This window comes from Sebastes umbrosus, unplaced genomic scaffold, assembly GCF_015220745.1.
Source record: "Sebastes umbrosus isolate fSebUmb1 unplaced genomic scaffold, fSebUmb1.pri S35, whole genome shotgun sequence".
NCBI classification, from domain to species: domain Eukaryota; kingdom Metazoa; phylum Chordata; class Actinopteri; order Perciformes; family Sebastidae; genus Sebastes; species Sebastes umbrosus.
The window spans coordinates 96,339-124,172 of NW_023618440.1; the positions used below are offsets into that span (position 1 = coordinate 96,339).

General features: G+C 44.7%; 2 protein-coding genes across 7 annotated transcripts in view; both read left to right on the forward strand.

Annotated features, from left to right (window-relative positions):
* Positions 1-5,339: 5,339 nt before the first annotated feature.
* zgc:153012 (uncharacterized protein LOC777626 homolog) lies at positions 5,340-25,353 on the forward strand. Of its 5 annotated transcripts, none has more exons than XM_037762745.1 (6): positions 5,340-6,042; positions 13,591-14,293; positions 14,378-14,511; positions 20,706-20,757; positions 24,551-24,694; positions 24,889-25,200. In XM_037762745.1, the coding sequence occupies exons 2-6, from the start codon at positions 13,625-13,627 to the stop codon at positions 24,901-24,903; spliced, it is 1,014 nt and encodes a 337-aa protein (XP_037618673.1). In that variant the 5' UTR covers positions 5,340-6,042; positions 13,591-13,624; the 3' UTR covers positions 24,904-25,200. The 5 variants fall into 5 exon arrangements, with proteins under 5 accessions (XP_037618673.1, XP_037618674.1, XP_037618672.1 ...); XM_037762746.1 differs by having other exon boundaries at positions 5,342-6,042; positions 24,551-24,742; positions 24,905-25,353; XM_037762748.1 differs by lacking the exon at positions 5,340-6,042 and adding an exon at positions 12,955-13,328 and having other exon boundaries at positions 24,551-24,742; positions 24,905-25,200.
* The window catches only part of zgc:158659 (uncharacterized protein LOC791141 homolog), a 37,394-nt gene continuing 34,710 nt past the window's right edge, over positions 25,151-27,834 (forward strand). Inside the window, exons 1-2 of one of the 2 annotated variants that reach the window (XM_037762740.1) lie at positions 25,151-25,258; positions 26,252-26,832. The gene's annotated coding sequence lies outside the window, so the exon portion shown is untranslated. Of the gene's footprint in view, positions 25,259-26,251; positions 26,833-27,834 lie in introns of those variants that run through there. The other variant, XM_037762742.1, reaches the window with a different exon arrangement.

Below are 27,834 nucleotides of genomic sequence, written 5' to 3' on the forward strand. Positions count from 1 at the left end.
GCCGGAAGAGCTATAGGATCCCTGAACGTTTGGTACCAGAGTTCAAGAAGGAGATTGAACTGATGTTGCAGCTGGGAATAATTGAGACATCAACCAGTGAGTGGTGCAGTCCTGTTGTGTTGGTACCTAAAAAAGATGGCTCACTGAGGTTCTGTATTGACTTCAGGTACCTCAATGCAGTCTCAAAGTTTGAAACCTACCCAATGCCCCGCATCGATGAGTTGCTGGAAAGAGTTGGGAGGTCCACGTTCATCACCACGCTTGACCTGAGCAAGGGGTACTGGCAGCTGGCCCTAGCACCTGAGTCCAGGGAGCTGACAGCATTCAAGACGCCCTATGGCATGTTTCAGTTCAGGGTGATGCCGTTTGGTCTCCATGGGGCGCCAGCAACCTTCCAACGACTCATGGACCAAGTGTTGAGGGAGGTGCCACAGTTTGCAGCCGCCTACTTGGATGATGTTGTCATCTTCAGCCAGACATGGGAGGAACATATGGCTCACCTGCAACGGGTCCTCCACCTGATCAAGACAGCCGGGCTAACCATCAATCCAAACAAGTGTGCTTTTGCACGGGAACAGGTGGAGTACCTGGGCCATGTCGTTGGACAAGGGGTGGTCAAGCCTCGAGTGGGGAAGGTGGATGCCATCCACTCGTATCCGGTGCCCACCACCAAGAAGAAGGTGCGTGCCTTTATGGGGCTGGTGGGTTGGTACAGCAAGTTCATCCCCCACCTTTCTGAGAGGGCAGCTGTCCTTACTGACCTCACCAAGGCCTCAGCCCCAAACAGAGTGAGATGGAATGAAGAGTGTGACAGGGTTTTCAAGGATCTCAAGAGTGCCATCACAAGGGAGTCTGTTCTACACACTCCTGACTTCTCTCAGCCATTCACACTGCAGACGGATGCTTCTGGTGTCGGCCTTGGAGCAGTGCTGCTACAGGAGGCTGAGGGGGAGAGGCGTCCTGTATTGTTCCTGAGCCGCAAACTCCTGGACCGGGAGACAAGGTACTCCACAGTGGAGAAGGAGTGTCTAGCCATGAAGTGGGCCGTTGATTCACTGAGGTACTACTTGCTGGGACGTCACTTCTGCCTTGAGACGGATCATCGGGCTCTGCAGTGGCTGAACCGGATGAAGGACTCGAATACACGTATCACAGGGTGGTACCTGTCCCTGCAACCCTACGACTTCACAGTCCAGTACCGGGCAGGAAAGGCCAACCTGGTAGCAGACTGTCTCTCCAGAGTACATGAAAATTGAGGTACTGTACTCTTTGGAGAGGAGGGGAGGAAATGTAACGACGGCTCGCCGTTACGGGAGTAATATAGTAATTGGTGTGTATGTTTAACTATAATTACTAGACGTATGTATTATTGAATACACTTAAGGAACACACAGAGGTATTAATTAATTAAAACCGTCAATAACATGCCCCACTTACTACTTCCGGTTTCCGTCTCCCAAGGTGCGCGGGTGAAAGAGATCCCCGGGGACTCGCGCCCTATTAATAGTTCCGGGAGGGCGAAACCAGTGGGAAGTGGGTGGAGGGGAGTTTGGCGGGACTGTTTATTGTGTATTTGTGAAAGGGTAATGTTTATGGATATTTATTGAAGATAGTTAGGTGTGTATGTATTTATTAAGAGGATTTATATGTGGGAAATGTCTTTAGGTACATAAATGTGGATATTTTTGTATATTGGTGTGGTGTTGTGTTTTGGAAATGGTATGGGCCAATATAGGGGAGTATAAAAACCATGAGTTTGGGTCCATTTGGGATATACTATGGTGGAGGCAACATGTGTGACGGGTGTGAAAAGGAAAATAAATGCTATTATGCTGAAATGCCATCCAGACTGATCCTCATTTCCTCCATGACCGCTCGGGGATTCTAACAACAGCCGTTAAACCAAACATGAATTCACTTGATTTGACATAATTTACTAAGGAACAATGAACCAAGTGGAGTGAATTCCTCACCTGCTTTTGTGCCAGTGGGTGCAACAGTTTGTTTCATGTTGCCTCCCTTTGCTGCAGTTGAAGCTATAGATTGTTTCAGGACACCTGATGGAACAAACAAAAGCAGTGACGAACAATGTAGAAGAAATCATGTCAAAATCATTCATCTGTTACCTTGATAATAATAATAATACTAATAATAATACTAATTAAAGCCGCAAGCGGCATTTCGCGGGTTATAGCCTTTTGCGCTCAAATGCTTTGGTACGCCTATTCCCAAACACGTACTGAAGATATCTACCAAGATTTATGATGATTTGACTAATGGTCAATGAAAAATGGCCAATTTCCTGCTAAGCTCCGACTATTGAAAAGTTTGTTGGTCAACAGCTTCATAACGCAATGAGGTATCAACACGCTTTATGCAACGTTAGATGACATTAGTCCAATGATGATCCGCAGAAAATTTGGTAGAAATCGGACCAACGGTTTAGGAGATGTCAAAAATGTGTTTTTCAAAAAATCCAATATGGCGGAAAATCTAGTTAGGCGGACTTTAGTGGTCCCAGAGGCTTTATTGTAGATCACACGGAGCTGCACATGTCTGTCAAGTTTCAAGTCAATCGGACTTACGGTGTGCGGGGCGTGGCCTTGCCAAAATCGCATGTTTGGGCATTAATTACAGCGCCACCATGTGGTCGATTGGGGTCATAGTTCTTGGGAAGCAGCTGCACATCATTTCCAGTTAGTGTGCCAAGTTTCATGTTTCTAGCTCATTCCAACTCATGGCATTTTGCGCCTATTCGGCAGACAACAAATAATAATTAAAGCCGCAAGCGGCATTTCGCGGGTTATAGCCTTTCGCGCTCAAAGCGCCCCCCTAGTCGCCGATTTGAATGACACTTTCAGCGGATGTTTCAGCTACTCTTGTGAACATATGCTGCAAGTTTGGAGACGATGGGCCAAAGGCTTGGGAAGTTAGGTCTATTGATGTGCTGAGCCCGCCCCTTAAAAATGAATTGGTCAATAACTTCACAACACAATGACATATCAACAAGCTTTATGCAACTTTTGATGAGCCTGGTCCAATAATGATTCGCAGAAAATATGCCAGCAATCAGACCTACGGTTTAGGAGGAGATGTCAAAAATGTGTTTTTCAAAGAATTCAACATGGGGGAAAATCTAGTCAGTGGACTTTCGTGGTCCAAGAGACTTTTTTGTAGAGCACATTCAGCAGCACATGTCTTTCAAATTTCTAATCGATGGGACTTATGGTGTGAGGGGGCTGGCCGTGAAAAATTTTATAGCGCCACCATGTGGCCAATTGGTTTCATATTTTATCTGAAGCATTATGACATCATGTACAGTTATGGTACCAAGTCTCATGTCTCTAGCTCGTTCCAGCTCACAGCAAATTGAGCAAAGGCATAATTTAGCATAAAATGCTGAATAGGCCACGCCCACATGCACCGATCAATATCACACTCCAGATCTTGGTTAATACTTGCCCCCAGAGTACGTACACCAAATTTGATAAAATTCTGTCCACCGGATCTTGCGATATAAGTTTTTGACAGTTTTGGCGCCCCCTATGGGTCAAGCGGACAATGCTTTGGTACGCCTATTCCCAAACACGTACTGAAGATATCTACCAAGATTTATGATGATTTGACTAATGGTCAATGAATTATGGCCAATTTCCTGATAAGCCACTCCCATTGAAAAGTTTGTTGGTCAACAGTTTCATAACGCAAAGAGGTATCAACAAATCTTATGCAACGTTAGATGAGCTTAGTCCAATAATGATACACAGAAAATTTGGTAGCAATCGGACCTACGGTTTAGGAGGAGATGTCAAAAATGTGTTTTTCAAAAAATCCAATATGGCGGAAAATCTAGTTAGGCGGACTTTAGTGGTCCCAGAGGCTTTATTGTAGATCACACGGAGCTGCACATGTCTGTCAAGTTTCAAGTCAATCGGACTTACGGTGTGCGGGGCGTGGCATTGCCAAAATCGCATGTTTGGGCGTTAATTACAGCGCCACCATGTGGTCGATTGGGGTCATAGTTCTTGGGAAGCAGCTGCACATCATTTCCAGTTAGTGTGCCAAGTTTCATGTTTCTCGCTCATTCCAGCTCACGGCAAATTTCGCCTATTTGCAAGCAGCGATGATCGGGCCCTCGCCCACGCGCGCACGTCGGGGGAACGCGCACGTCGGGGCACATACATGTCTTCAGGGCAAGACTCTTATAAAACATGTCAAATTTGGGGAAGATTGGACAATATATAGCCAATTTACAACAACTTCCTGTTTCCTGTAGTGGGCGCTATGACTATCACGCATAATACCACATATATGTCTTCAGGTCTGGTCCATTATCCAGCTTGTGAAGTTTGGAGCAGATTGGACTATGTAAAGTCAAGTAACAACAGCCTCCTGTTTTTTGGCGAAGAAGCTTTTTCGCCGCCACGCCATGGCAACATGGTTCGATAACTTTTTGATCTTTTGATAAGTTTTCTTACCAAAGGTCTTAAGATACTACTGACCAAGTTTGAGGTAGATGTGATTAATTTCTGAGGCAGAGTACATCAACGTGTAAAACATGATATTTCCTGTTACCACTAGGTGGCGCTATGACTGTGAGTCAAAATTTGCATATGGATGTTGTCAGACAGGGACCTTTATCAGGCATGAGAAATTTGGAGCATATAGGTTAATGTACGACAAAGTTACAACAACTTCCTGTTTCTTGGCGAAAGGCGCTTTTTCGCCGCCACGCCACGGCAACATAGTTCGATAACTTTTTGATCTTTGAGTAACTTTTCATCCCAAAGGTCTTAAGATACTACTGACCAAATTTGAAGTTGATCGGGTTAAATCTCTAGGAGGAGTTCGTTAAAGTACAGCGCCTGGATATGGTAAAAAAACGCTATAAAATCCAATATGGCCGACTTCCGGTTGGGTTTACGGTATACCTCCAAGAGGGTTTTATTTACGTCTCATCATGGTACATATACCTACCAAATTTCGTAAATTTAGGTGAAACGTGTCGTCGGGGCTACTCAATAGGGGGCGCTAGCGAGCCAATTTGCCACACCCGAGCACGAAACCCATATCAGATATTTATTTCACGCACGTCTGACACGTGTGCAAAATTTCAAAAAAAGTTCATTATCCCAAGCACCTCGTTTTCACGCTCAAAGACATAATAGAATAAGAATAATAATCATTTGAAATACAATAGGTCCTCGGACCGACTTTGTCGGTGCTCGGGCCCTAATAAATAATGTGAGTTTGAATAAAACAACCGTTGGCTCTGTTATGAACATTAAAACTTTATTAACACGTCGGCTGAATAACAAACAGAGGGACACCTCCCTCTCTGACGTCACAGCGCAGGCGCCTCCCTGTCGGACACTCACACGCGCTCGCGCTCAGCTCGGTCAGGTCACGCGCAGGTCCCGTCTGTTCCAGTCTGTGAGAGTTAACGCGCACGGTCCACTGAAGAAGAGGAGGAGGATGGAGGACTGAGGAAGAGTTCAGATCTGTTGAGAGGAAGAGGAGAAGAAGAAGAAGAGGGGAGGAGAGGAAGAGGAGAGGAAGAGGAGAAGAAGAGGAAGAGGGGAGGAGAGGAGAAGAAGAGGAAGAGGAGAAGAAGAGGAAGAGGGGAGGAGAGGAAGAGGAGAAGAAGAGGAGAAGTTAACCCAGTAGAAGTTCTCTTAATACATCCAGGGTATTAGTCGGAGGAGTTAACCCAGAGGAAGAGGAGGAAGAGGAAGAGGAGGAAGAGGAAGAGGAGGAAGAAGGAGGAGAGGAAGAGGAGGAAGAAGGAGAGGAAGAGGAGGAAGAGGAGGAAGAGGAAGAAGAAGAAGAAGAAGGAGGAGGAAGAGGAGTCAGTATTTTTGTTATTACTGATGGATGAAACTTTTCTCCGTGAACTCCGTGCGCGTCCCCGCCGCCTGCGCCTGTAACGCGCACGCGCTCCCCGCAGCTGTGTATAATGGACCGATTGTGTCACCGTGCACGGCGGTGACGTCACAGCAGACGGAGGAGTGGCGGGAACGCGCTTCAGATGACCACACGCACGTGAGTGTTTGTTTACAAACGTGACGTCACAGGTTCTGATCCACTGTTAGTCTGGATCACTGTTAGACCAGAACCTTAGTCTGGATCAATGTTAGTCTGGATCAATGTTAGTCTGGATTACTGTTAGTCTGGATCACTGTTAGACCAGAACCTTAGTCTGGATCAATGTTAGTCTGGATCAATGTTAGTCTGGATTACTGTTAGTCTGGATCACTGTTAGACCAGAACCTTAGTCTGGATCAATGTTAGTCTGGATCAATGTTAGTCTGGATTACTGTTAGTCTGGATCACTGTTAGACCAGAACCTTAGTCTGGATCAATGTTAGTCTGGATCAATGTTAGTCTGGATTACTGTTAGTCTGGATCACTGTTAGACCAGAACCTTAGTCTGGATCAATGTTAGTCTGGATCAATGTTAGTCTGGATCAATGTTAGTCTGGATCAATGTTAGTCTGGATTACTGTTAGTCTGGATCACTGTTAGTCCAGAACCATAGTCTGGATCGATGTTAGTCTGGATTACTGTTAGTCTGGATCACTGTTAGTCCAGAACCATAGTCTGGATCGATGTTAGTCTGGATTACTGTTAGTCTGGATCACTGTTAGTCCAGAACCATAGTCTGGATCGATGTTAGTCTGGATTACTGTTAGTCTGGATTACTGTTAGTCTGGATCACTGTTAGACCAGAACCTTAGTCTGGATTACTGTTAGACCAGAACCTTAGTCTGGATCGATGTTAGTCTGGATTACTGTTAGTCTCGATTACTGTTAGTCTGGATCACTGTTAGACTGGATCACTGTTAGACCAGAACATTAGTCTGGATTACTGTTAGTCTGGATCACTGTTAGACCAGAACCTTAGTCTGGATCAATGTTAGTCTGGATTACTGTTAGTCTGGATTACTGTTAGTCTGGATCACTGTTAGTCTGGATCACTGTTAGACCAGAACCTTAGTCTGGATCACTGTTAGTCTGGATCACTGTTAGACCAGAACCTTAGTCTGGATCACATTTGGTCTAGTGTTCCCTCACATTTAGTCTAGTGTTCCCTCACATTTAGTCTAGTGTTCCCTCACATTTAGTTTAGTGTTCCCTCACATTTAGTCTAGTGTTCCCTCACATTTAGTCTAGTGTTCCCTCACATTTAGTCTAGTGTTCCCTCACATTTAGTTTAGTGTTCCCTCACATTTAGTCTTGTGTTCCCTCATATTTAGTTTAGTGTTCCCTCACATTTAGTCTAGTGTTCCCTCACATTTAGTCTAGCGTTCCCACACATTTAGTCTAGTGTTCCCTCACATTTAGCTCTGTGTTCCCTCACATTTAGTCTTGTGTTCCCTCACATTCAGTCTTGTGTTCCCTCACATTTAGTTTAGTGTTCCCTCACATTTAGTCTAGTGTTCCCTCACATTTAGTCTAGTGTTCCCTCACATTTAGTCTAGCGTTCCCACACATTTAGTCTAGTGTTCCCTCACATTTAGTCTTGTGTTCCCTCACATTTAGTCTTGTGTTCCCTCACATTCAGTCTTGTGTTCCCTCACATTTAGTTTAGTGTTCCCTCACATTTAGTCTAGTGTTCCCTCACATTTAGTCTAGCGTTCCCACACATTTAGTCTAGTGTTCCCTCACATTTAGTCTTGTGTTCCCTCACATTCAGTCTTGTGTTCCCTCACATTTAGTTTAGTGTTCCCTCACATTTAGTCTAGTGTTCCCTCACATTTAGTCTAGTGTTCCCTCACATTTAGTCTAGCGTTCCCACACATTTAGTCTAGTGTTCCCTCACATTTAGTCTAGCGTTCCCACACATTTAGTCTTGTGTTCCCTCATATTTAGCTCTGTGTTCCCTCACATTTAGTCTAGTGTTCCCTCACATTTAGTTTAGTGTTCCCTCACATTTAGTCTTGTGTTCCCTCATATTTAGTCTAGCGTTCCCACACATTTAGTCTTGTGTTCCCTCATATTTAGTCTAGTGTTCCCTCACATTTAGTCTTGTGTTCCCTCATATTTAGTTTAGTGTTCCCTCACATTTAGTCTAGTGTTCCCTCACATTTAGTCTAGCGTTCCCACACATTTAGTCTAGTGTTCCCTCACATTTAGCTCTGTGTTCCCTCACATTTAGTCTTGTGTTCCCTCACATTCAGTCTTGTGTTCCCTCACATTTAGTTTAGTGTTCCCTCACATTTAGTCTAGTGTTCCCTCACATTTAGTCTAGTGTTCCCTCACATTTAGTCTAGCGTTCCCACACATTTAGTCTAGTGTTCCCTCACATTTAGTCTTGTGTTCCCTCACATTTAGTCTTGTGTTCCCTCACATTCAGTCTTGTGTTCCCTCACATTTAGTTTAGTGTTCCCTCACATTTAGTCTAGTGTTCCCTCACATTTAGTCTAGCGTTCCCACACATTTAGTCTAGTGTTCCCTCACATTTAGTCTTGTGTTCCCTCACATTCAGTCTTGTGTTCCCTCATATTTAGTTTAGTGTTCCCTCACATTTAGTCTAGTGTTCCCTCACATTTAGTCTAGTGTTCCCTCACATTTAGTCTAGCGTTCCCACACATTTAGTCTAGTGTTCCCTCACATTTAGTCTAGCGTTCCCACACATTTAGTCTTGTGTTCCCTCATATTTAGCTCTGTGTTCCCTCACATTTAGTCTAGTGTTCCCTCACATTTAGTTTAGTGTTCCCTCACATTTAGTCTTGTGTTCCCTCATATTTAGTCTAGCGTTCCCACACATTTAGTCTTGTGTTCCCTCATATTTAGTCTAGTGTTCCCTCACATTTAGTCTAGTGTTCCCTCACATTTAGTCTAGTGTTCCCTCACATTTAGTCTAGCGTTCCCACACATTTAGTCTTGTGTTCCCTCATATTTAGCTCTGTGTTCCCTCACATTTAGCTCTGTGTTCCCTCACATTTAGTTTAGTGTTCCCTCATATTTAGCTCTGTGTTCCCTCACATTTAGTCTTGTGTTCCCTCACATTTAGTTTAGTGTTCCCTCACATTTAGTCTTGTGTTCCCTCACATTTAGTCTTGTGTTCCCTCATATTTAGTCTAGTGTTCCCTCACATTTAGTTTAGTGTTCCCTCACATTTAGTCTAGTGTTCCCTCACATTTAGTCTAGCGTTCCCACACATTTAGTCTAGTGTTCCCTCACATTTAGCTCTGTGTTCCCTCACATTTAGTCTTGTGTTCCCTCACATTTAGTCTTGTGTTCCCTCATATTTAGTTTAGTGTTCCCTCACATTTAGTCTAGTGTTCCCTCACATTTAGTCTAGCGTTCCCACACATTTAGTCTAGTGTTCCCTCACATTTAGCTCTGTGTTCCCTCACATTTAGTCTTGTGTTCCCTCACATTCAGTCTTGTGTTCCCTCACATTTAGTTTAGTGTTCCCTCACATTTAGTCTAGTGTTCCCTCACATTTAGTCTAGTGTTCCCTCACATTTAGTCTAGCGTTCCCACACATTTAGTCTAGTGTTCCCTCACATTTAGTCTTGTGTTCCCTCACATTTAGTCTTGTGTTCCCTCACATTCAGTCTTGTGTTCCCTCACATTTAGTTTAGTGTTCCCTCACATTTAGTCTAGTGTTCCCTCACATTTAGTCTAGCGTTCCCACACATTTAGTCTAGTGTTCCCTCACATTTAGTCTTGTGTTCCCTCACATTCAGTCTTGTGTTCCCTCATATTTAGTTTAGTGTTCCCTCACATTTAGTCTAGTGTTCCCTCACATTTAGTCTAGTGTTCCCTCACATTTAGTCTAGCGTTCCCACACATTTAGTCTAGTGTTCCCTCACATTTAGTCTAGCGTTCCCACACATTTAGTCTTGTGTTCCCTCATATTTAGCTCTGTGTTCCCTCACATTTAGTCTAGTGTTCCCTCACATTTAGTTTAGTGTTCCCTCACATTTAGTCTTGTGTTCCCTCATATTTAGTCTAGCGTTCCCACACATTTAGTCTTGTGTTCCCTCATATTTAGTCTAGTGTTCCCTCACATTTAGTCTTGTGTTCCCTCATATTTAGTTTAGTGTTCCCTCACATTTAGTCTAGTGTTCCCTCACATTTAGTCTAGCGTTCCCACACATTTAGTCTAGTGTTCCCTCACATTTAGCTCTGTGTTCCCTCACATTTAGTCTTGTGTTCCCTCACATTCAGTCTTGTGTTCCCTCACATTTAGTTTAGTGTTCCCTCACATTTAGTCTAGTGTTCCCTCACATTTAGTCTAGTGTTCCCTCACATTTAGTCTAGCGTTCCCACACATTTAGTCTAGTGTTCCCTCACATTTAGTCTTGTGTTCCCTCACATTTAGTCTTGTGTTCCCTCACATTCAGTCTTGTGTTCCCTCACATTTAGTTTAGTGTTCCCTCACATTTAGTCTAGTGTTCCCTCACATTTAGTCTAGCGTTCCCACACATTTAGTCTAGTGTTCCCTCACATTTAGTCTTGTGTTCCCTCACATTCAGTCTTGTGTTCCCTCATATTTAGTTTAGTGTTCCCTCACATTTAGTCTAGTGTTCCCTCACATTTAGTCTAGTGTTCCCTCACATTTAGTCTAGCGTTCCCACACATTTAGTCTAGTGTTCCCTCACATTTAGTCTAGCGTTCCCACACATTTAGTCTTGTGTTCCCTCATATTTAGCTCTGTGTTCCCTCACATTTAGTCTAGTGTTCCCTCACATTTAGTTTAGTGTTCCCTCACATTTAGTCTTGTGTTCCCTCATATTTAGTCTAGCGTTCCCACACATTTAGTCTTGTGTTCCCTCATATTTAGTCTAGTGTTCCCTCACATTTAGTCTAGTGTTCCCTCACATTTAGTCTAGTGTTCCCTCACATTTAGTCTAGCGTTCCCACACATTTAGTCTTGTGTTCCCTCATATTTAGCTCTGTGTTCCCTCACATTTAGCTCTGTGTTCCCTCACATTTAGTTTAGTGTTCCCTCATATTTAGCTCTGTGTTCCCTCACATTTAGTCTTGTGTTCCCTCACATTTAGTTTAGTGTTCCCTCACATTTAGTCTTGTGTTCCCTCACATTTAGTCTTGTGTTCCCTCATATTTAGTCTAGTGTTCCCTCACATTTAGTTTAGTGTTCCCTCACATTTAGTCTAGTGTTCCCTCACATTTAGTCTAGCGTTCCCACACATTTAGTCTAGTGTTCCCTCACATTTAGCTCTGTGTTCCCTCACATTTAGTCTTGTGTTCCCTCACATTTAGTCTTGTGTTCCCTCATATTTAGTTTAGTGTTCCCTCACATTTAGTCTAGCGTTCCCACACATTTAGTCTAGTGTTCCCTCACATTTAGTCTAGCGTTCCCACACATTTAGTCTTGTGTTCCCTCATATTTAGCTCTGTGTTCCCTCACATTTAGTCTAGTGTTCCCTCACATTTAGTCTAGTGTTCCCTCACATTTAGTCTAGCGTTCCCACACATTTAGTCTTGTGTTCCCTCATATTTAGCTCTGTGTTCCCTCACATTTAGCTCTGTGTTCCCTCACATTTAGTTTAGTGTTCCCTCATATTTAGCTCTGTGTTCCCTCACATTTAGTCTAGTGTTCCCTCACATTTAGCTCTGTGTTCCCTCACATTTAGTCTTGTGTTCCCTCACATTTAGTCTTGTGTTCCCTCATATTTAGTTTAGTGTTCCCTCACATTTAGTCTAGCGTTCCCACACATTTAGTCTAGTGTTCCCTCACATTTAGTCTAGCGTTCCCACACATTTAGTCTTGTGTTCCCTCATATTTAGCTCTGTGTTCCCTCACATTTAGTCTAGTGTTCCCTCACATTTAGTCTAGTGTTCCCTCACATTTAGTCTAGCGTTCCCACACATTTAGTCTTGTGTTCCCTCATATTTAGCTCTGTGTTCCCTCACATTTAGCTCTGTGTTCCCTCACATTTAGTTTAGTGTTCCCTCATATTTAGCTCTGTGTTCCCTCACATTTAGTCTTGTGTTCCCTCACATTTAGTTTAGTGTTCCCTCACATTTAGTCTTGTGTTCCCTCACATTTAGTCTTGTGTTCCCTCATATTTAGTCTAGTGTTCCCTCACATTTAGTTTAGTGTTCCCTCACATTTAGTCTTGTGTTCCCTCACATTTAGTTTAGTGTTCCCTCACATTTAGTCTTGTGTTCCCTCACATTTAGTCTAGTGTTCCCTCACATTTAGTCTTGTGTTCCCTCACATTTAGTTTAGTGTTCCCTCACATTTAGTCTTGTGTTCCCTCACATTTAGTCTAGCGTTCCCACACATTTAGTCTTGTGTTCCCTCATATTTAGCTCTGTGTTCCCTCACATTTAGTTTAGTGTTCCCTCACATTTAGTCTAGTGTTCCCTCACATTTAGTCTAGCGTTCCCACACATTTAGTCTTGTGTTCCCTCATATTTAGCTCTGTGTTCCCTCACATTTAGCTCTGTGTTCCCTCACATTTAGTTTAGTGTTCCCTCATATTTAGCTCTGTGTTCCCTCACATTTAGTCTTGTGTTCCCTCACATTTAGTTTAGTGTTCCCTCACATTTAGTTTAGTGTTCCCTCACATTTAGTCTTGTGTTCCCTCACATTTAGTTTAGTGTTCCCTCACATTTAGTCTTGTGTTCCCTCACATTTAGTCTAGTGTTCCCTCACATTTAGTCTTGTGTTCCCTCACATTTAGTTTAGTGTTCCCTCACATTTAGTCTTGTGTTCCCTCACATTTAGTTTAGCAATATCCAAAATAACAAATAAAAACTCTCTATGATGCAGTTCCCTAAAGTTTCCCAACAAAAGTACTTCAAGTACACAACACAGTACAAGATCCAGTAGAACTCTGACCCCGTCACCATGAATCAAGAACATTCTTTAGTATTAGTGCTGTAAACCTCCGCCGTCCTGGAACCATCTGGAACCATGTGGAACCATCTGGAACCATCTGGAACAATCTGGAACCATCTGGAACCATCTGGAACCATCTGGAAGGATGTTGAGATGACCCTCACTTCATACAAATACTCAGAGTACAAATACTCAGAGTACTAGTAGTGAAGTACACAGCAGTACATGTTCAGACTGACTGTGTGTGATTGTGGTTTCAACAGTTGAGATCCTGCAGAACCTGAACTGAACTCACACACACACACACACACACACACACACACACACAGCCATGTTAATCCAGGTTGTGCAACAGGCGGCCGACTGAAGCAACCAACAACAGAACAGAGTGAGTCAGAGGAAACAGGAAATACAGAAGAAGAACATGAGTTACAGACGAAAGCTGCGGGGCGAGAGACACTGACCATAACAAGAAGAGAGAGAGAGAGAGACAGGATGTGTGGTGAGACAGTGACCATAACAAGAGGAGAGAGACACAGACAGGATGTGTGATGAGACAGTGTTGTTTAACGATAACCTGTATTTAACGTCAGCTGGTACTGTGTTGGTTTTTATACATTATGGGGACATGAGTCCAAACAGACGCTGTGAGGACTCGTCTCCTGTTTGGTGACAGCAGCAGGTAAACCTGTAACAGGTCAGATCAGGACGTGGACCTGTGTCCTCGTAAGTCACATTAATGGGTTTTTCTCTGTGTGTTTCAGTGTGTGTTTCAGTGTGTAGTGTGTGTGTGTGAGGATGAGCGGTGGTAAAAAGAGGAGTGGCTTCCAGATCACCAGCGTGACCTCAGACTTCAACCAAACTCCAGCCGGCCAATCAGCTCCCAGCATAGTCCTGACTGTCCTCCAATCAGCAGCCTCCTCCTCCTGCAGCCCTCAGGGAAGCTCCTCCCAGCCGACCACGCCCTCTCCTAAGAGGAAATACATCTCCCATGATGCCTCGGGGCAGGGGGCGGGGTCTTGCTCCAGGTTCAGGGTGGTGAGGCTGGTGGTGGGCGGGGCCGGCGGCGGTGGGCACGGCGAGCCGTTTCGCCGTGGGCGATGGACTTGCACGGACTTTATGGAGCGCCAGGAAGGGGTGGGGTTCAGGCGGGTGATGGACACCATGAGACACGCCCACTCCCTGGAATCCCTGGAGATGATTGGCCGGGACATGGACAGAGGCGGAGTCTACTCCCAGGACACCGCCCACCTGCTGGCTCAGCCAATCAGAGGCAGGGAGGGGGCGGGTCTCGTACTGCGCAGCGGACCGCCCTCCCCGACACACCAAGAGCCAATCAACATCCGGCTCCTGGATCGCAAGGAGCCAATGGGAGCTCAGGGTTTTGACTCCACCCGTCCACCTCCTTCACCCCGCCCCCGAAATGTCCCTCCTCCGCTACGATTGGACGTTGACTCTGCAGGACGGGTACAAACACACGTTTCTATTGGAGGAAGAGAAAAGCTTCAATAAGTGTCCATACCCACTCACCTGTCTCTCTCTCTCTTCCAGTCTGTCCTCAGGCTGTCTCACTCTCAGCCCAGCTCCCCCCCCGCTGGACCGTACCATCCCACTCTGACCCCCATTCAGACCCCAGCAGCCTTCAGTCTGGACCAAACCATCTTCAACCTGCCGGGGGACGACAGGTAGCTCTCTGTTGTCTTCATTTGATTGCAGTGTTGTTGTGAGACTGAAGTCATATTTACTGATGTACTCTATATCCTCGTGTCTTTACCTGTCTGTCTGCATCTGTATGCAGGGGATACTGTCCTATATCTGCATCTGTATGCAGGGGATACTGTCCTATATCTGCATCTGTATGCAGGGGATACTGTCCTATATCTGCATCTGTATGGAGGTGATACTGTCCTATATCTGCAGCTGTATGCAGGTGATACTGTCCTATATCTGCATCTGTATGCAGGGGATACTGTCCTATATCTGCATCTGTATGGAGGTGATACTGTCCTATATCTGCAGCTGTATGCAGGTGATACTGTCCTATATCTGCAGCTGTATGCAGGTGATACTGTCCTATATCTGCAGCTGTATGCAGGGGATACTGTCCTATATCTGCATCTGTATGGAGGTGATACTGTCCTATATCTGCATCTGTATGCAGGTGATGCTGTCCTATATCTGCAGCTGTATGCAGGTGATACTGTCCTATATCTGCATCTGTATGCAGGTGATACTGTCCTATATCTGCATCTGTATGCAGGTGATACTGTCCTATATCTGCAGCTGTATGCAGGGGATACTGTCCTATATCTGCATCTGTATGCAGGGGATACTGTCCTATATCTGCATCTGTATGGAGGTGATACTGTCCTATATCTGCAGCTGTATGCAGGTGATACTGTCCTATATCTGCATCTGTATGCAGGGGATACTGTCCTATATCTGCATCTGTATGGAGGTGATACTGTCCTATATCTGCAGCTGTATGCAGGTGATACTGTCCTATATCTGCAACTGTATGGAGGTGATACTGTCCTATATCTGCAGCTGTATGCAGGGGATGCTGTCCTATATCTGCATCTGTATGGAGGTGATACTGTCCTATATCTGCATCTGTATGCAGGGGATACTGTCCTATATCTGCATCTGTATGGAGGTGATACTGTCCTATATCTGCAGCTGTATGCAGGTGATGCTGTCCTATATCTGCATCTGTATGCAGGGGATACTGTCCTATATCTGCAGCTGTATGCAGGTGATGCTGTCCTATATCTGCAGCTGTATGCAGGGGATGCTGTCCTATATCTGCAGCTGTATGCATGTGATGCTGTCCTATATCTGCATCTGTATGCAGGGGATGCTGTCCTATATCTGCAGCTGTATGCAGGTGATACTGTCCTATATCTGCATCTGTATGCAGGGGATGCTGTCCTATATCTGCAGCTGTATGCAGGGGATGCTGTCCTATATCTGCAGCTGTATGCAGGGGATGCTGTCCTATATCTGCAGCTGTATGCAGGTGATGCTGTCCTATATCTGCAGCTGTATGCAGGTGATGCTGTCCTATATCTGCAGCTGTATGCAGGGGATACTGTCCTATATCTGCATCTGTATGGAGGTGATGCTGTCCTATATCTGCATCTGTATGCAGGTGATGCTGTCCTATATCTGCAGCTGTATGCAGGTGATGCTGTCCTATATCTGCATCTGTATGCAGGGGATGCTGTCCTATATCTGCATCTGTATGCAGGTGATGCTGTCCTATATCTGCAGCTGTATGCAGGTGATACTGTCCTATATTTGCATCTGTCTGCAAGGGATACTGTCCTATATCTGCAGCTGTATGCAGGTGATGCTCTCCTATATCTGCAGGTGATGCTGTCCTATATCTGCAGCTGTATGCAGGGGATGCTGTCCTATATCTGCAGCTGTATGCAGGTGATACTGTCCTATATCTGCAGCTGTATGCAGGGGATACTGTCCTATATCTGCAGCTGTATGCAGGTGATACTGTCCTATATCTGCATCTGTATGCAGGGGATGCTGTCCTATATCTGCAGCTGTATGCAGGGGATGCTGTCCTATATCTGCAGCTGTATGCAGGTGATGCTGTCCTATATCTGCAGCTGTATGCAGGTGATGCTGTCCTATATCTGCAGCTGTATGCAGGGGATGCTGTCCTATATCTGCAGCTGTATGCAGGTGATACTGTCCTATATCTGCATCTGTATGGAGGTGATACTGTCCTATATCTGCATCTGTATGCAGGTGATGCTGTCCTATATCTGCATCTGTATGCAGGTGATGCTGTCCTATATCTGCAGCTGTATGCAGGTGATACTGTCCTATATCTGCAGCTGTATGCAGGTGATGCTGTCCTATATCTGCAGCTGTATGCAGGTGATGCTGTCCTATATCTGCAGCTGTATGCAGGTGATGCTGTCCTATATCTGCATCTGTATGCAGGTGATACTGTCCTATATCTGCATCTGTATGCAGGGGATACTGTCCTATATCTGCATCTGTATGGAGGTGATACTGTCCTATATCTGCAGCTGTATGCAGGTGATACTGTCCTATATCTGCATCTGTATGCAGGGGATACTGTCCTATATCTGCATCTGTATGGAGGTGATACTGTCCTATATCTGCAGCTGTATGCAGGTGATACTGTCCTATATCTGCAGCTGTATGGAGGTGATACTGTCCTATATCTGCAGCTGTATGCAGGTGATACTGTCCTATATCTGCAGCTGTATGCAGGTGATACTGTCCTATATCTGCATCTGTATGCAGGGGATGCTGTCCTATATCTGCATCTGTATGCAGGTGATGCTGTCCTATATCTGCAGCTGTATGCAGGTGATGCTGTCCTATATCTGCAGCTGTATGCAGGTGATACTGTCCTATATTTGCATCTGTATGCAGGGGATACTGTCCTATATCTGCAGCTGTATGCAGGTGATGCTCTCCTATATCTGCAGGTGATGCTGTCCTATATCTGCAGCTGTATGCAGGGGATGCTGTCCTATATCTGCAGCTGTATGCAGGTGATAGTGTCCTATATCTGCAGCTGTATGCAGGTGATGCTGTCCTATATCTGCAGCTGTATGCAGGTGATGCTGTCCTATATCTGCAGCTGTATGCAGGTGATGCTGTCCTATATCTGCAGCTGTATGCAGGTGATGCTCTCCTATATCTGCAGGTGATGCTGTCCTATATCTGCAGCTGTATGCAGGGGATGCTGTCCTATATCTGCAGCTGTATGCAGGTGATACTGTCCTATATCTGCATCTGTATGCAGGTGATACTGTCCTATATCTGCAGCTGTATGCAGGTGATACTGTCCTATATCTGCAGCTGTATGCAGGGGATGCTGTCCTATATCTGCATCTGTATGCAGGTGATGCTGTCCTATATCTGCATCTGTATGCAGGGGATGCTGTCCTATATCTGCATCTGTATGCAGGTGATGCTGTCCTATATCTGCAGCTGTATGCAGGTGATGCTGTCCTATATCTGCAGCTGTATGCAGGTGATGCTGTCCTATATCTGCAGCTGTATGCAGGTGATGCTGTCCTATATCTGCAGCTGTATGCAGGTGATGCTCTCCTATATCTGCAGGTGATGCTGTCCTATATCTGCAGCTGTATGCAGGGGATGCTGTCCTATATCTGCAGCTGTATGCAGGTGATACTGTCCTATATCTGCATCTGTATGCAAGTGATACTGTCCTATATCTGCAGCTGTATGCAGGTGATACTGTCCTATATCTGCAGCTGTATGCAGGGGATACTGTCCTATATCTGCAGCTGTATGCAGGGGATACTGTCCTATATCTGCATCTGTATGCAGGTGATGCTGTCCTATATCTGCAGCTGTATGCAGGTGATGCTCTTCTATATCTGCAGCTGTATGCAGGTGATGCTGTCCTATATCTGCAGCTGTATGCAGGTGATGCTGTCCTATATCTGCAGCTGTATGCAGGGGATGCTGTCCTATATCTGCAGCTGTATGCAGGTGATGCTGTCCTATATCTGCAGCTGTATGCAGGTGATGCTGTCCTATATCTGCAGCTGTATGCAGGTGATACTGTCCTATATCTGCATCTGTATGCAGGTGATACTGTCCTATATCTGCAGCTGTATGCAGGGGATACTGTCCAGTTTTCCATGTTGTGATTGGAGCATATTGTTCTATGCTGAATGCAGTACCTGTGAGGGTTTCTGGACAATATCTGTCATTGTTTTGTGTTGTTGATTGAGTTACTATAATAAATATATACATACATTTACATAAAGCAGCATATTTGCTGTCGGCCAGTTGTGTTGAGACTGGTATGAAGCTGAACAACATCAGCAGATCACGCAGCTCTCCATCTGAACACGCTCCGTTCACATTAATCATAATTTACTTCAGAACCTGCTGTTTACATGAATATTAGTGTGAATGAGTTAAATGATCTGTCACAGGGTGGTTTAATGCTGCTGATCTGAAGCTAACACACAGCTGACCTACATACCACATACACACACACACACACACACATGCACACACGCACACACAGGTCAGCTGATTGTCAGAGCAGTGTGTGTGGTATTAAGAGGAATAATGGAGCTATTCATTCATTCATTCATTATTATCTGAAACAATTATTATTTTCTGATATATTTAATTTTATCAGATATATTAATTATTTCCGGAAATAATAATAATAATTTTCTGATGAAACAGTTTGAATCTTCAGAAGAAGAATTTGAGTGAATAAATTAGAAACTGTGTGAATGAATGAAGCTCTGTGTTCAGACTCAGTCTGAGTGGGCGGGACCTGGAGTCTACAGCAGTGTTTCTATTGGCTGTCACAGTGAGTGGGCGGGACCTGGAGTCTACAGCAGTGTTTCTATTGGCTGTCACAGTGAGTGGGCGGGACCTGGAGTCTACAGCAGTGTTTCTATTGGCTGTCACAGTGAGTGGGCGGGAGCTGGAGTCTACAGCAGTGTTTCTATTGGCTGTTACAGTGAGTGGGCGGGAGCTGGAATGAGACAGCAGCCAATCGGAGAGCAGAGAGTGAGTCTGTGTGGGAGAGACAGAATACCTGATGTCTGTCTCTGGTTTAGAGGAGACACAGAGAAACAGAGTCAACATCTGGACTCCCTGAGACATCTGCTGCTGCTGTTGCTGCTGATTGGACGGCGCTCTCAAGGATCTGTGAGCTCACAGAGAACCAGCCAATCACAGGCAGGCTGGACACAAAATAATTAACTTTATTAACGAGGGACATTGAAGAGTCTGGACCTTAACGAGGGACAGGAGAAGGTCAGCAGTCTGTAGCTGGGCTCTGATTGGACGTTCGTGTTTGACGGTGGGCTGTGATTGGACCAGAGACGGCAGAGGGTCAGCAGTCTGTAGCTGGGCTCTGATTGGACGTTCGTGTTTGACGGTGGGCTGTGATTGGTCGGAGATGTTTGGTAGCGTAAAGAAAATGATTTCAGGGCGACGGCCGTCCCCTCCCCTCTCTGGCCCCACCCCTCGTCCTCGTCCCCAGCGGCGTCCTCCAACGACCCCGCCCCTCCCCCTCAGGACTCTGCAGCTTGTTGCCAAGCAACCAGAGTCACCCGTTGTGTTACGGGATCGGAGGATTGTCAAAGGTCACGTGTCAGGGGTCAGGGAGTCCTGGCCGGGCGCCGGGCCGACGACCTCTGAACCCAAACCGATGAGTCAGAGGTCATTGACCCCGCCCTCCTGGGGTCGGCCTCACGTCGCCCCGCCCCCGGGCCTGCACCCTCATTGGTCAGTCCCAGTTAGAGCTCCGCCCAGTGGGCGGGGCTCTGAAGCCACCATGATGTCACTGCTGCTGTTCTGCCACAGGTAACCATGGCAACCACATGGAGGGGGCGGTCCGTCTGCTGCAGGTGTGCTCAGATTCACCTGGAGGTCAACACGCCTTCTGACCATCTAACCACTGATATGATGTCTCACACCTGTCTGTCTCTCTCACCTGTCTCTCTGTCTCACCTGTCTGTGTCTCACCTGTTTCTCTTTCTCACCTGTCTGTGTCTCACCTGTCTGTCTGTCTCTCTCACCTGTCTCTCTGTCTCACCTGTCTGTGTCTCACCTGTTTCTCTTTCTCACCTGTCTGTGTCTCACCTGTCTGTCTGTCTTTCTCACCTGTCTCTCTCTCACCTGTCTCTCTCACCTGTCTGTCTTTCTCACCTGTCTATCTCTCACCTGTCTCTCTCTCACCTGTCTATCTCTCACCTGTCTCTCTCTCACCTGTCTCTCTCTCTCTTTTTCTCACCTGTCTCTCTCTCACCTGTCTCTCTCACCTGTCTCTCTCACCTGTCTGTCTCTCACCTGTGTGTCTCTCTGTGTCTTACAGTAGTTCCAGTAACAGTCTGATCGCCATCGACAACAAAATTGAGCAGGCCATGGTGAGTTTGAATTCTACTGTAGTTTTACTGTTATTCTACTGTAGTTTTACTGTTATTCTACTGTAGTTTTACTGTTATTCTACTGTAGTTTTACTGTTATTCTACTGTAGTTTTACTAGGATTCTACTGTAGTTTTACTGTTATTCTACTGTAGTTTTACTGTTATTCTACTGTAGTTTTACTAGGATTCTACTGTAGTTTTACTGTTATTCTATTGTAGTTTTACTGTTATTCTACTGTAGTTTTACTGTTATTCTACTGTAGTTTTACTGTTATTCTACTGTAGTTTTACTAGGATTCTATTGTAGTTTTACTGTTATTCTACTGTAGTTTTACTAGGATTCTATTGTAGTTTTACTAGGATTCTACTGTAGTTTTACTGTTATTCTACTGTAGTTTTACTGTTATTCTACTGTAGTTTTACTAGGATTCTACTGTAGTTTTACTGTTATTCTACTGTAGTTTTACTAGGATTCTACTGTAGTTTTACTGTTATTCTACTGTAGTTTTACTGTTATTCTATTGTAGTTTTACTGTTATTCTACTGTAGTTTTACTATGATTCTATTGTAGTTTTACTGTTATTCTACTGTAGTTTTACTGTTATTCTATTGTAGTTTTACTGTTATTCTACTGTAGTTTTACTGTTATTCTACTGTAGTTTTACTGTTATTCTACTGTAGTTTTACTAGGATTCTACTGTAGTTTTACTGTTATTCTACTGTAGTTTTACTGTTATTCTATTGTAGTTTTACTAGGATTCTACTGTAGTTTTACTGTTATTCTATTGTAGTTTTACTGTTATTCTACTGTAGTTTTACTGTTATTCTATTGTAGTTTTACTAGGATTCTACTGTAGTTTTACTGTTATTCTACTGTAGTTTTACTGTTATTCTACTGTAGTTTTACTAGGATTCTACTGTAGTTTTACTGTTATTCTACTGTAGTTTTACTGTTATTCTATTGTAGTTTTACTGTTATTCTACTGTAGTTTTACTAGGATTCTATTGTAGTTTTACTGTTATTCTACTGTAGTTTTACTGTTATTCTATTGTAGTTTTACTGTTATTCTACTGTAGTTTTACTGTTATTCTACTGTAGTTTTACTGTTATTCTACTGTAATTTTACTAGGATTCTACTGTAGTTTTACTAGGATTCTATTGTAGTTTTACTGTTATTCTACTGTAGTTTTACTGTTATTCTACTGTAGTTTTACTGTTATTCTACTGTAGTTTTACTAGGATTCTACTGTAGTTTTACTGTTATTCTACTGTAGTTTTACTAGGATTCCACTGTAGTTTTACTGTTATTCTACTGTAGTTTTACTGTTATTCTACTGTAGTTTTACTGTTATTCTATTGTAGTTTTACTAGGATTCTACTGTAGTTTTACTGTTATTCTATTGTAGTTTTACTGTTATTCTACTGTAGTTTTACTGTTATTCTCTTGTAGTTTTACTAGGATTCTACTGTAGTTTTACTGTTATTCTTCTGTAGTTTTACTGTTATTCTACTGTAGTTTTACTAGGATTCTACTGTAGTTTTACTGTTATTCTATTGTAGTTTTACTAGGATTCTACTGTAGTTTTACTAGGATTCTATTGTAGTTTTACTGTTATTCTACTGTAGTTTTACTGTTATTCTACTGTAGTTTTACTGTTATTCTACTGTAGTTTTACTGTTATTCTATTGTAGTTTTACTAGGATTCTACTGTAGTTTTACTGTTATTCTATTGTAGTTTTACTGTTATTCTACTGTAGTTTTACTGTTATTCTATTGTAGTTTTACTAGGATTCTACTGTAGTTTTACTGTTATTCTACTGTAGTTTTACTGTTATTCTACTGTAGTTTTACTAGGATTCTACTGTAGTTTTACTGTTATTCTATTGTAGTTTTACTAGGATTCTACTGTAGTTTTACTAGGATTCTATTGTAGTTTTACTGTTATTCTACTGTAGTTTTACTGTTATTCTACTGTAGTTTTACTGTTATTCTACTGTAGTTTTATTGTGACTCTACTGTGACAGCATCAGTGTTTTATTTTGAAGGATCAGTATTCTATAACATGATCTTTAGTTTTCGTCTCTATTCCTTCGTTTAGTTTTAGATTTTTCTGATTTCTGTTTATTGGGTTAGGTGTTTATTGATCCTTTGAACTCGTCAGCTCTTAATTTTAATTATTAAAACGTTTTATTTTTTATTTATTAATAATGAGTCAGTCGGTTCGGTTGTATTGTGACGGCGTCCTCTGCTGGCTGAGTCCGAGTGGAGCATGTGTACTTTCTACAGGATCTTTCAGAGAGTACGACCCCATAACCAGGTCCTCTCTGTCTCTGTCTCTGTCTCTCTGTCTCTCTGTCTGTCTCTGTCTCTGTCTCTGTTTCTCTCTCTGTCTCTCTCTCTCTGTCTCTGTCTCTGTCTCTGTTTCTCTCTCTGTCTCTCTCTCTCTGTCTCTGTCTCTGTGTCTCTGTGTCTCTGTGTCTCTCTGTCTCTGTGTCTCTCTGTCTCTCTGTCTCTCTGTCTCTGTGTCTCTCTGTCTCTCTGTCTCTGTGTCTCTCTGTCTCTCTGTCTCTCTGTCTCTGTGTCTCTCTGTCTCTCTGTCTCTGTCTCTGTGTCTCTCTGTCTCTGTCTCTCTGTGTCTCTGTCTCTGTGTCTCTCTGTCTCTGTGTCTCTGTGTCTCTCTGTCTCTGTTTCTCTCTCTGTCTCTCTGTCTCTGTTTCTCTCTCTGTCTCTCTGTCTGTCTGTCTCTGTCTCTGTGTCTCTGTGTCTCTGTGTCTCTCTGTCTCTCTGTCTCTGTCTCTGTGTCTCTGTCTCTCTGTGTCTCTGTCTCTCTGTCTCTCTGTCTCTCTGTCTCTGTGTCTCTGTCTCTCTGTGTCTCTGTCTCTGTGTCTCTCTGTCTCTCTGTCTCTCTGTCTCTCTGTCTCTCTGTCTCTGTGTCTCTGTCTCTGTGTCTCTCTGTCTCTGTGTCTCTGTCTCTCTGTGTCTCTGTGTCTCTGTCTCTGTGTCTCTCTGTCTCTGTGTCTCTGTCTCTCTGTGTCTCTGTCTCTCTGTCTCTCTGTCTCTCTGTCTCTGTGTCTCTGTCTCTGTGTCTCTCTGTCTCTGTGTCTCTGTCTCTCTGTGTCTCTGTGTCTCTGTCTCTGTGTCTCTCTGTCTCTGTGTCTCTGTCTCTCTGTGTCTCTGTCTCTCTGTCTCTCTGTCTCTCTGTCTCTGTGTCTCTGTCTCTGTGTCTCTCTGTCTCTGTGTCTCTGTCTCTCTGTGTCTCTGTCTCTCTGTCTCTCTGTCTCTGTGTCTCTGTGTCTCTCTGTCTCTGTTTCTCTCTCTGTCTCTCTGTCTCTGTTTCTCTCTCTGTCTCTCTGTCTGTCTGTCTCTGTCTCTGTGTCTCTCTGTCTCTCTGTCTCTCTGTCTCTGTGTCTCTGTGTCTCTCTGTCTCTCTGTCTCTGTTTCTCTCTCTGTCTCTCTGTCTCTCTGTCTCTGTCTCTGTCTCTGTCTCTGTCTCTGTTTCTCTCTCTGTCTCTCTGTCTCTGTCTGTCTGTCTCTGTCTCTGTGTCTCTGTGTCTCTTTGTCTCTGTGTCTCTTTGTCTCTGTGTCTCTGTGTCTCTCTGTCTCTGTGTCTCTCTGTCTCTGTGTCTCTCTGTCTCTGTGTCTCTGTGTCTCTCTGTCTCTGTGTCTCTCTGTCTCTGTGTCTCTCTGTCTCTGTGTCTCTGTGTCTCTGTGTCTCTGTGTCTCTGTGTCTCTGTGTCTCTCTGTCTCTGTGTCTCTGTGTCTCTGTGTCTCTGTGTCTCTGTGTCTCTAGGACCTGGTGAAGAGTCACCTGATGCTGGCGGTCAGAGAGGAGGTGGAGCTCCTCAGAGACCAGATCAGAGAACTTCAGGAGACGAACCAACAGCTGGAGACGGAGAACCACATCCTGAGAACCCTAACACACACTGTACACAATATACACAACTCATAACACACACTGTACACAATATACACAACTCATAACATACACTGTACACAATATACACAACTCATAACACACACTGTACACAATATACACAACTCATAACACACACTGTACACAATATACACAACTCATAACACACACACTGTACACAATATACACAACTCATAACACACACTGTACACAATATACACAACTCATAACACACACACTGTACACACAACATCCTGAGAACACACACACATCTGGGACTGACCACACGCCTGAGAGCGTCGTCGTGGTAACCAGTGTAACGAGCTGATGATCCGACTAATGAGGACTCTGTTAACGGGACTATCAGCTGATGATGATGATGATGAAGATGATGGTGATGATGATGGTGATGGTGATGATGATGATGATGATGATGGTGATGATGGTGATGATGATGATGATGATCATTGATGAAGATGATGAAGATGATCAGAAAGTAGATTCTAATAAATTAATGTCTAACTACAGAACAGACTGATGATGTTAGATGATGAAGATGATGATGATGATGATGAAGATGAAGATGTTCTTTAGTCTTCCTGACCTCCACAATAAAACAATAAATACAATCAGTTTAAACTCAAAACCTAAAAGATAAACAATAAAAATAAAATGAGATTCATCCGGTTCATGTTAAAGGGACTATTTATAACTTTGTACGCGCATAAATGTAGCGGGTCGTCACACATGCGCGCTCGCGTGTGGCCGCTGCCTCTCCAACTCTGCCTGCCTTCGCTCAGAGAGCGCGCGTTCTCAGCTCGCTCCACCTCTAGACGTGAACGCGCGCTCACTCCTCACTGCAGCAGAGTTAGTTTAGCTCTGAGAATATCTAGAGAATGATCAGGGGACGTTTGTGCAGAAATAACTGCTGCAGCTCCTCCAGACCAACAGAGGTTTCCCGTGTCTGGTGAAGTGACGGGGCTCCTCAGCTAGTAACGTTACCCTCTCGTTACCGACCGGGTGCCGGTGTCTCCGGCTGCGGGAGGAGAGAGCAGGGAGACTCGCTGCAGAGCCCCGCTGCTGGCAGGAGAAGCCAACACTAGGATCAGATGTAAATCATGTTCATGGAGAGACCTTGGTCTGGTCAGCTAACATTACTGCCAAGCAGCTGGAATATAGAGTGATGTGGTGCTTTTAGCTGACGTGTGTCTCCTCACTGTGTTGAGCGATGCTCCTTCAGGTATATTGAGAGCGAGCAAGCGCGAGCCCGACGCTGACTTTCATTGATTTCACGGCCACAGGTGTCGCTGTTAAGAAGCATTTCTGAAAGTTACAAATAGTCCCTTTAAAGAATGTATATATAAATATATACAGCATGTATATGTTGTATATATTTATACATATATATATATATATATACAACATGTATATATTTATATATAAACATTTTAATTTAATATAAATGTTTATATACTGTGTATTTGTGATTTGTGAGGAATGGTCAGAGTGATTTGTGAATGTGAGTCGGAGTGAGACCTCCTGTCTCCTCGTCGTGAGGCTGCTGGCCCTTTAAGAGAGGAAGAGGATGAGGAGGATGAAGAGGAGGAAGAGGATGAGCCGACACCCCTCCTCTTCCTCCTCTTCATCCTCTTCCTCCACCACATTGTTTGTTCTGCGGCTCCCGGCGAGCAGCCGCTTCCCTCCGTCTGCTGCCGCAACCGGCTACCGACTACCGGCTACCGGAGAGACAGACAGACAGACAGACAGACAGACAGACAGACAGACAGGCAGGCAGGCAGACAGACAGACAGACAGACAGGCAGGCAGGCAGACAGACAGACAGACAGACAGACAGACAGGCAGGCAGACAGACAGGCAGACAGAGAGACAGGCAGACAGACAGGCAGGCAGACAGACAGACAGACAGACAGGCAGGCAGGCAGACAGACAGACAGGCAGGCAGACAGGTGGTGTGGCGGTAGACGGGTTTAACGGTGACTGATGGATCCACCGGCTGGAACATAACGGAGACAAAGACACAGCGAGACACAGACACCGAGAGACAGACAGGTAGACAGACAGGTAGACAGACAGGTAGACAGACAGACAGACGGTATGACCGGAGCCACGCGCCGCTGGACCGACAGCCACGAGCTCAGGTGAGTGACAGAACAAAGAGTTTCTCTGATTTCAGCCGCTGATGCTCCCTCTGTTGTTGTCATGGTAACCATCCCATAGTCTGACGTCATGCGGACAGGAGAGGAGAGGAAACAGGGGAGGAGGAGAGGAGACGAGGAGAGAAAACAAGGGAGGAGGAGAGGACACAAGGGAGGAGGAGAGGAAACAAGGGAGGAGAAGAGTGGAGGAGAGGAAACAAGGGAGGAGAGGAGTGGAGGAGAGGCAACAGGGGAGGAGGAGAGAAAACAAGGGAGGAGGAGAGGAGACGAGGGAGGAAACAAGGGAAGAGGAGAGGAGAGGAAACAATGGAGGAGGAGGGGAAACAAGGATGGAGGAGAGGAAACAATGGAGGAGGAGAGGAAACAAGGGAGGAAGAGAAGAAACAAGGGAGGAGGAGAGGAGACGAGAGAGGAAACAAGGGAGGAGAGGAAACAAGGGAGGAGGAGAGGAGATAAGAGAGGAAACAAGGGAAGAGGAGAGGAGGAGAGGAAACAATGGAGGAGGAGAGGAGAGGAGAAGAGGAAACAAGGGAAGAGGAGAGGAAACAAGGGAGGAGGAGAGGAGAGTAGTGGAGAAGAGGAGGAGAGGAAACAAGGGAGAACAAGTGGAAACGAGGGAGGAGGAAAGGAGACTGGGGAGAGGAAAGGAGGGGAGGAGAGGAGAGGAGGAGAGGAAACAAGGGAGAACAAGTGGAAACGAGGGAGGAGGAAAGGAGACTGGGGAGAGGAAAGGAGGGGAGGGGAGGAGAGGAGGAGAGGAAACAAGGGAGGAGGAAAAGAGAGAGGAGGAGAGGAAACAAGGGAGGAGGAGAGGAAACAAGGGAGGAGGAGAGGAGACGAGGAGACGAGGAAGGAGGAAAGGAGAGGAAACAAGAGAGGAGGAGGAGAGGAAACAAGAGGAGGAGAGGAAACAAGGGAGAAGGAGGGGAGGAGAGGAAACGAGAGGAGAAGAGGAAACAAGGGAGGAGGAGAGGAAACAAGGGA

What these genes read in the sequence shown, in the direction of transcription:
- zgc:153012 (XM_037762745.1), top strand. Translation starts at nt 13,625, where the DNA reads ATGAGCGGTGGTAAAAAGAGGAGTGGCTTCCAGATCACCAGCGTGACC. An exon ending in ACGTTGACTCTGCAGGACGG is followed by an intron (nt 14,294 to 14,377) that starts GTACAAACACAC and finishes TCTCTCTTCCAG; the next exon opens with TCTGTCCTCAGGCTGTCTCA. An exon ending in AACCTGCCGGGGGACGACAG is followed by an intron (nt 14,512 to 20,705) that starts GTAGCTCTCTGT and finishes TGTGTCTTACAG; the next exon opens with TAGTTCCAGTAACAGTCTGA.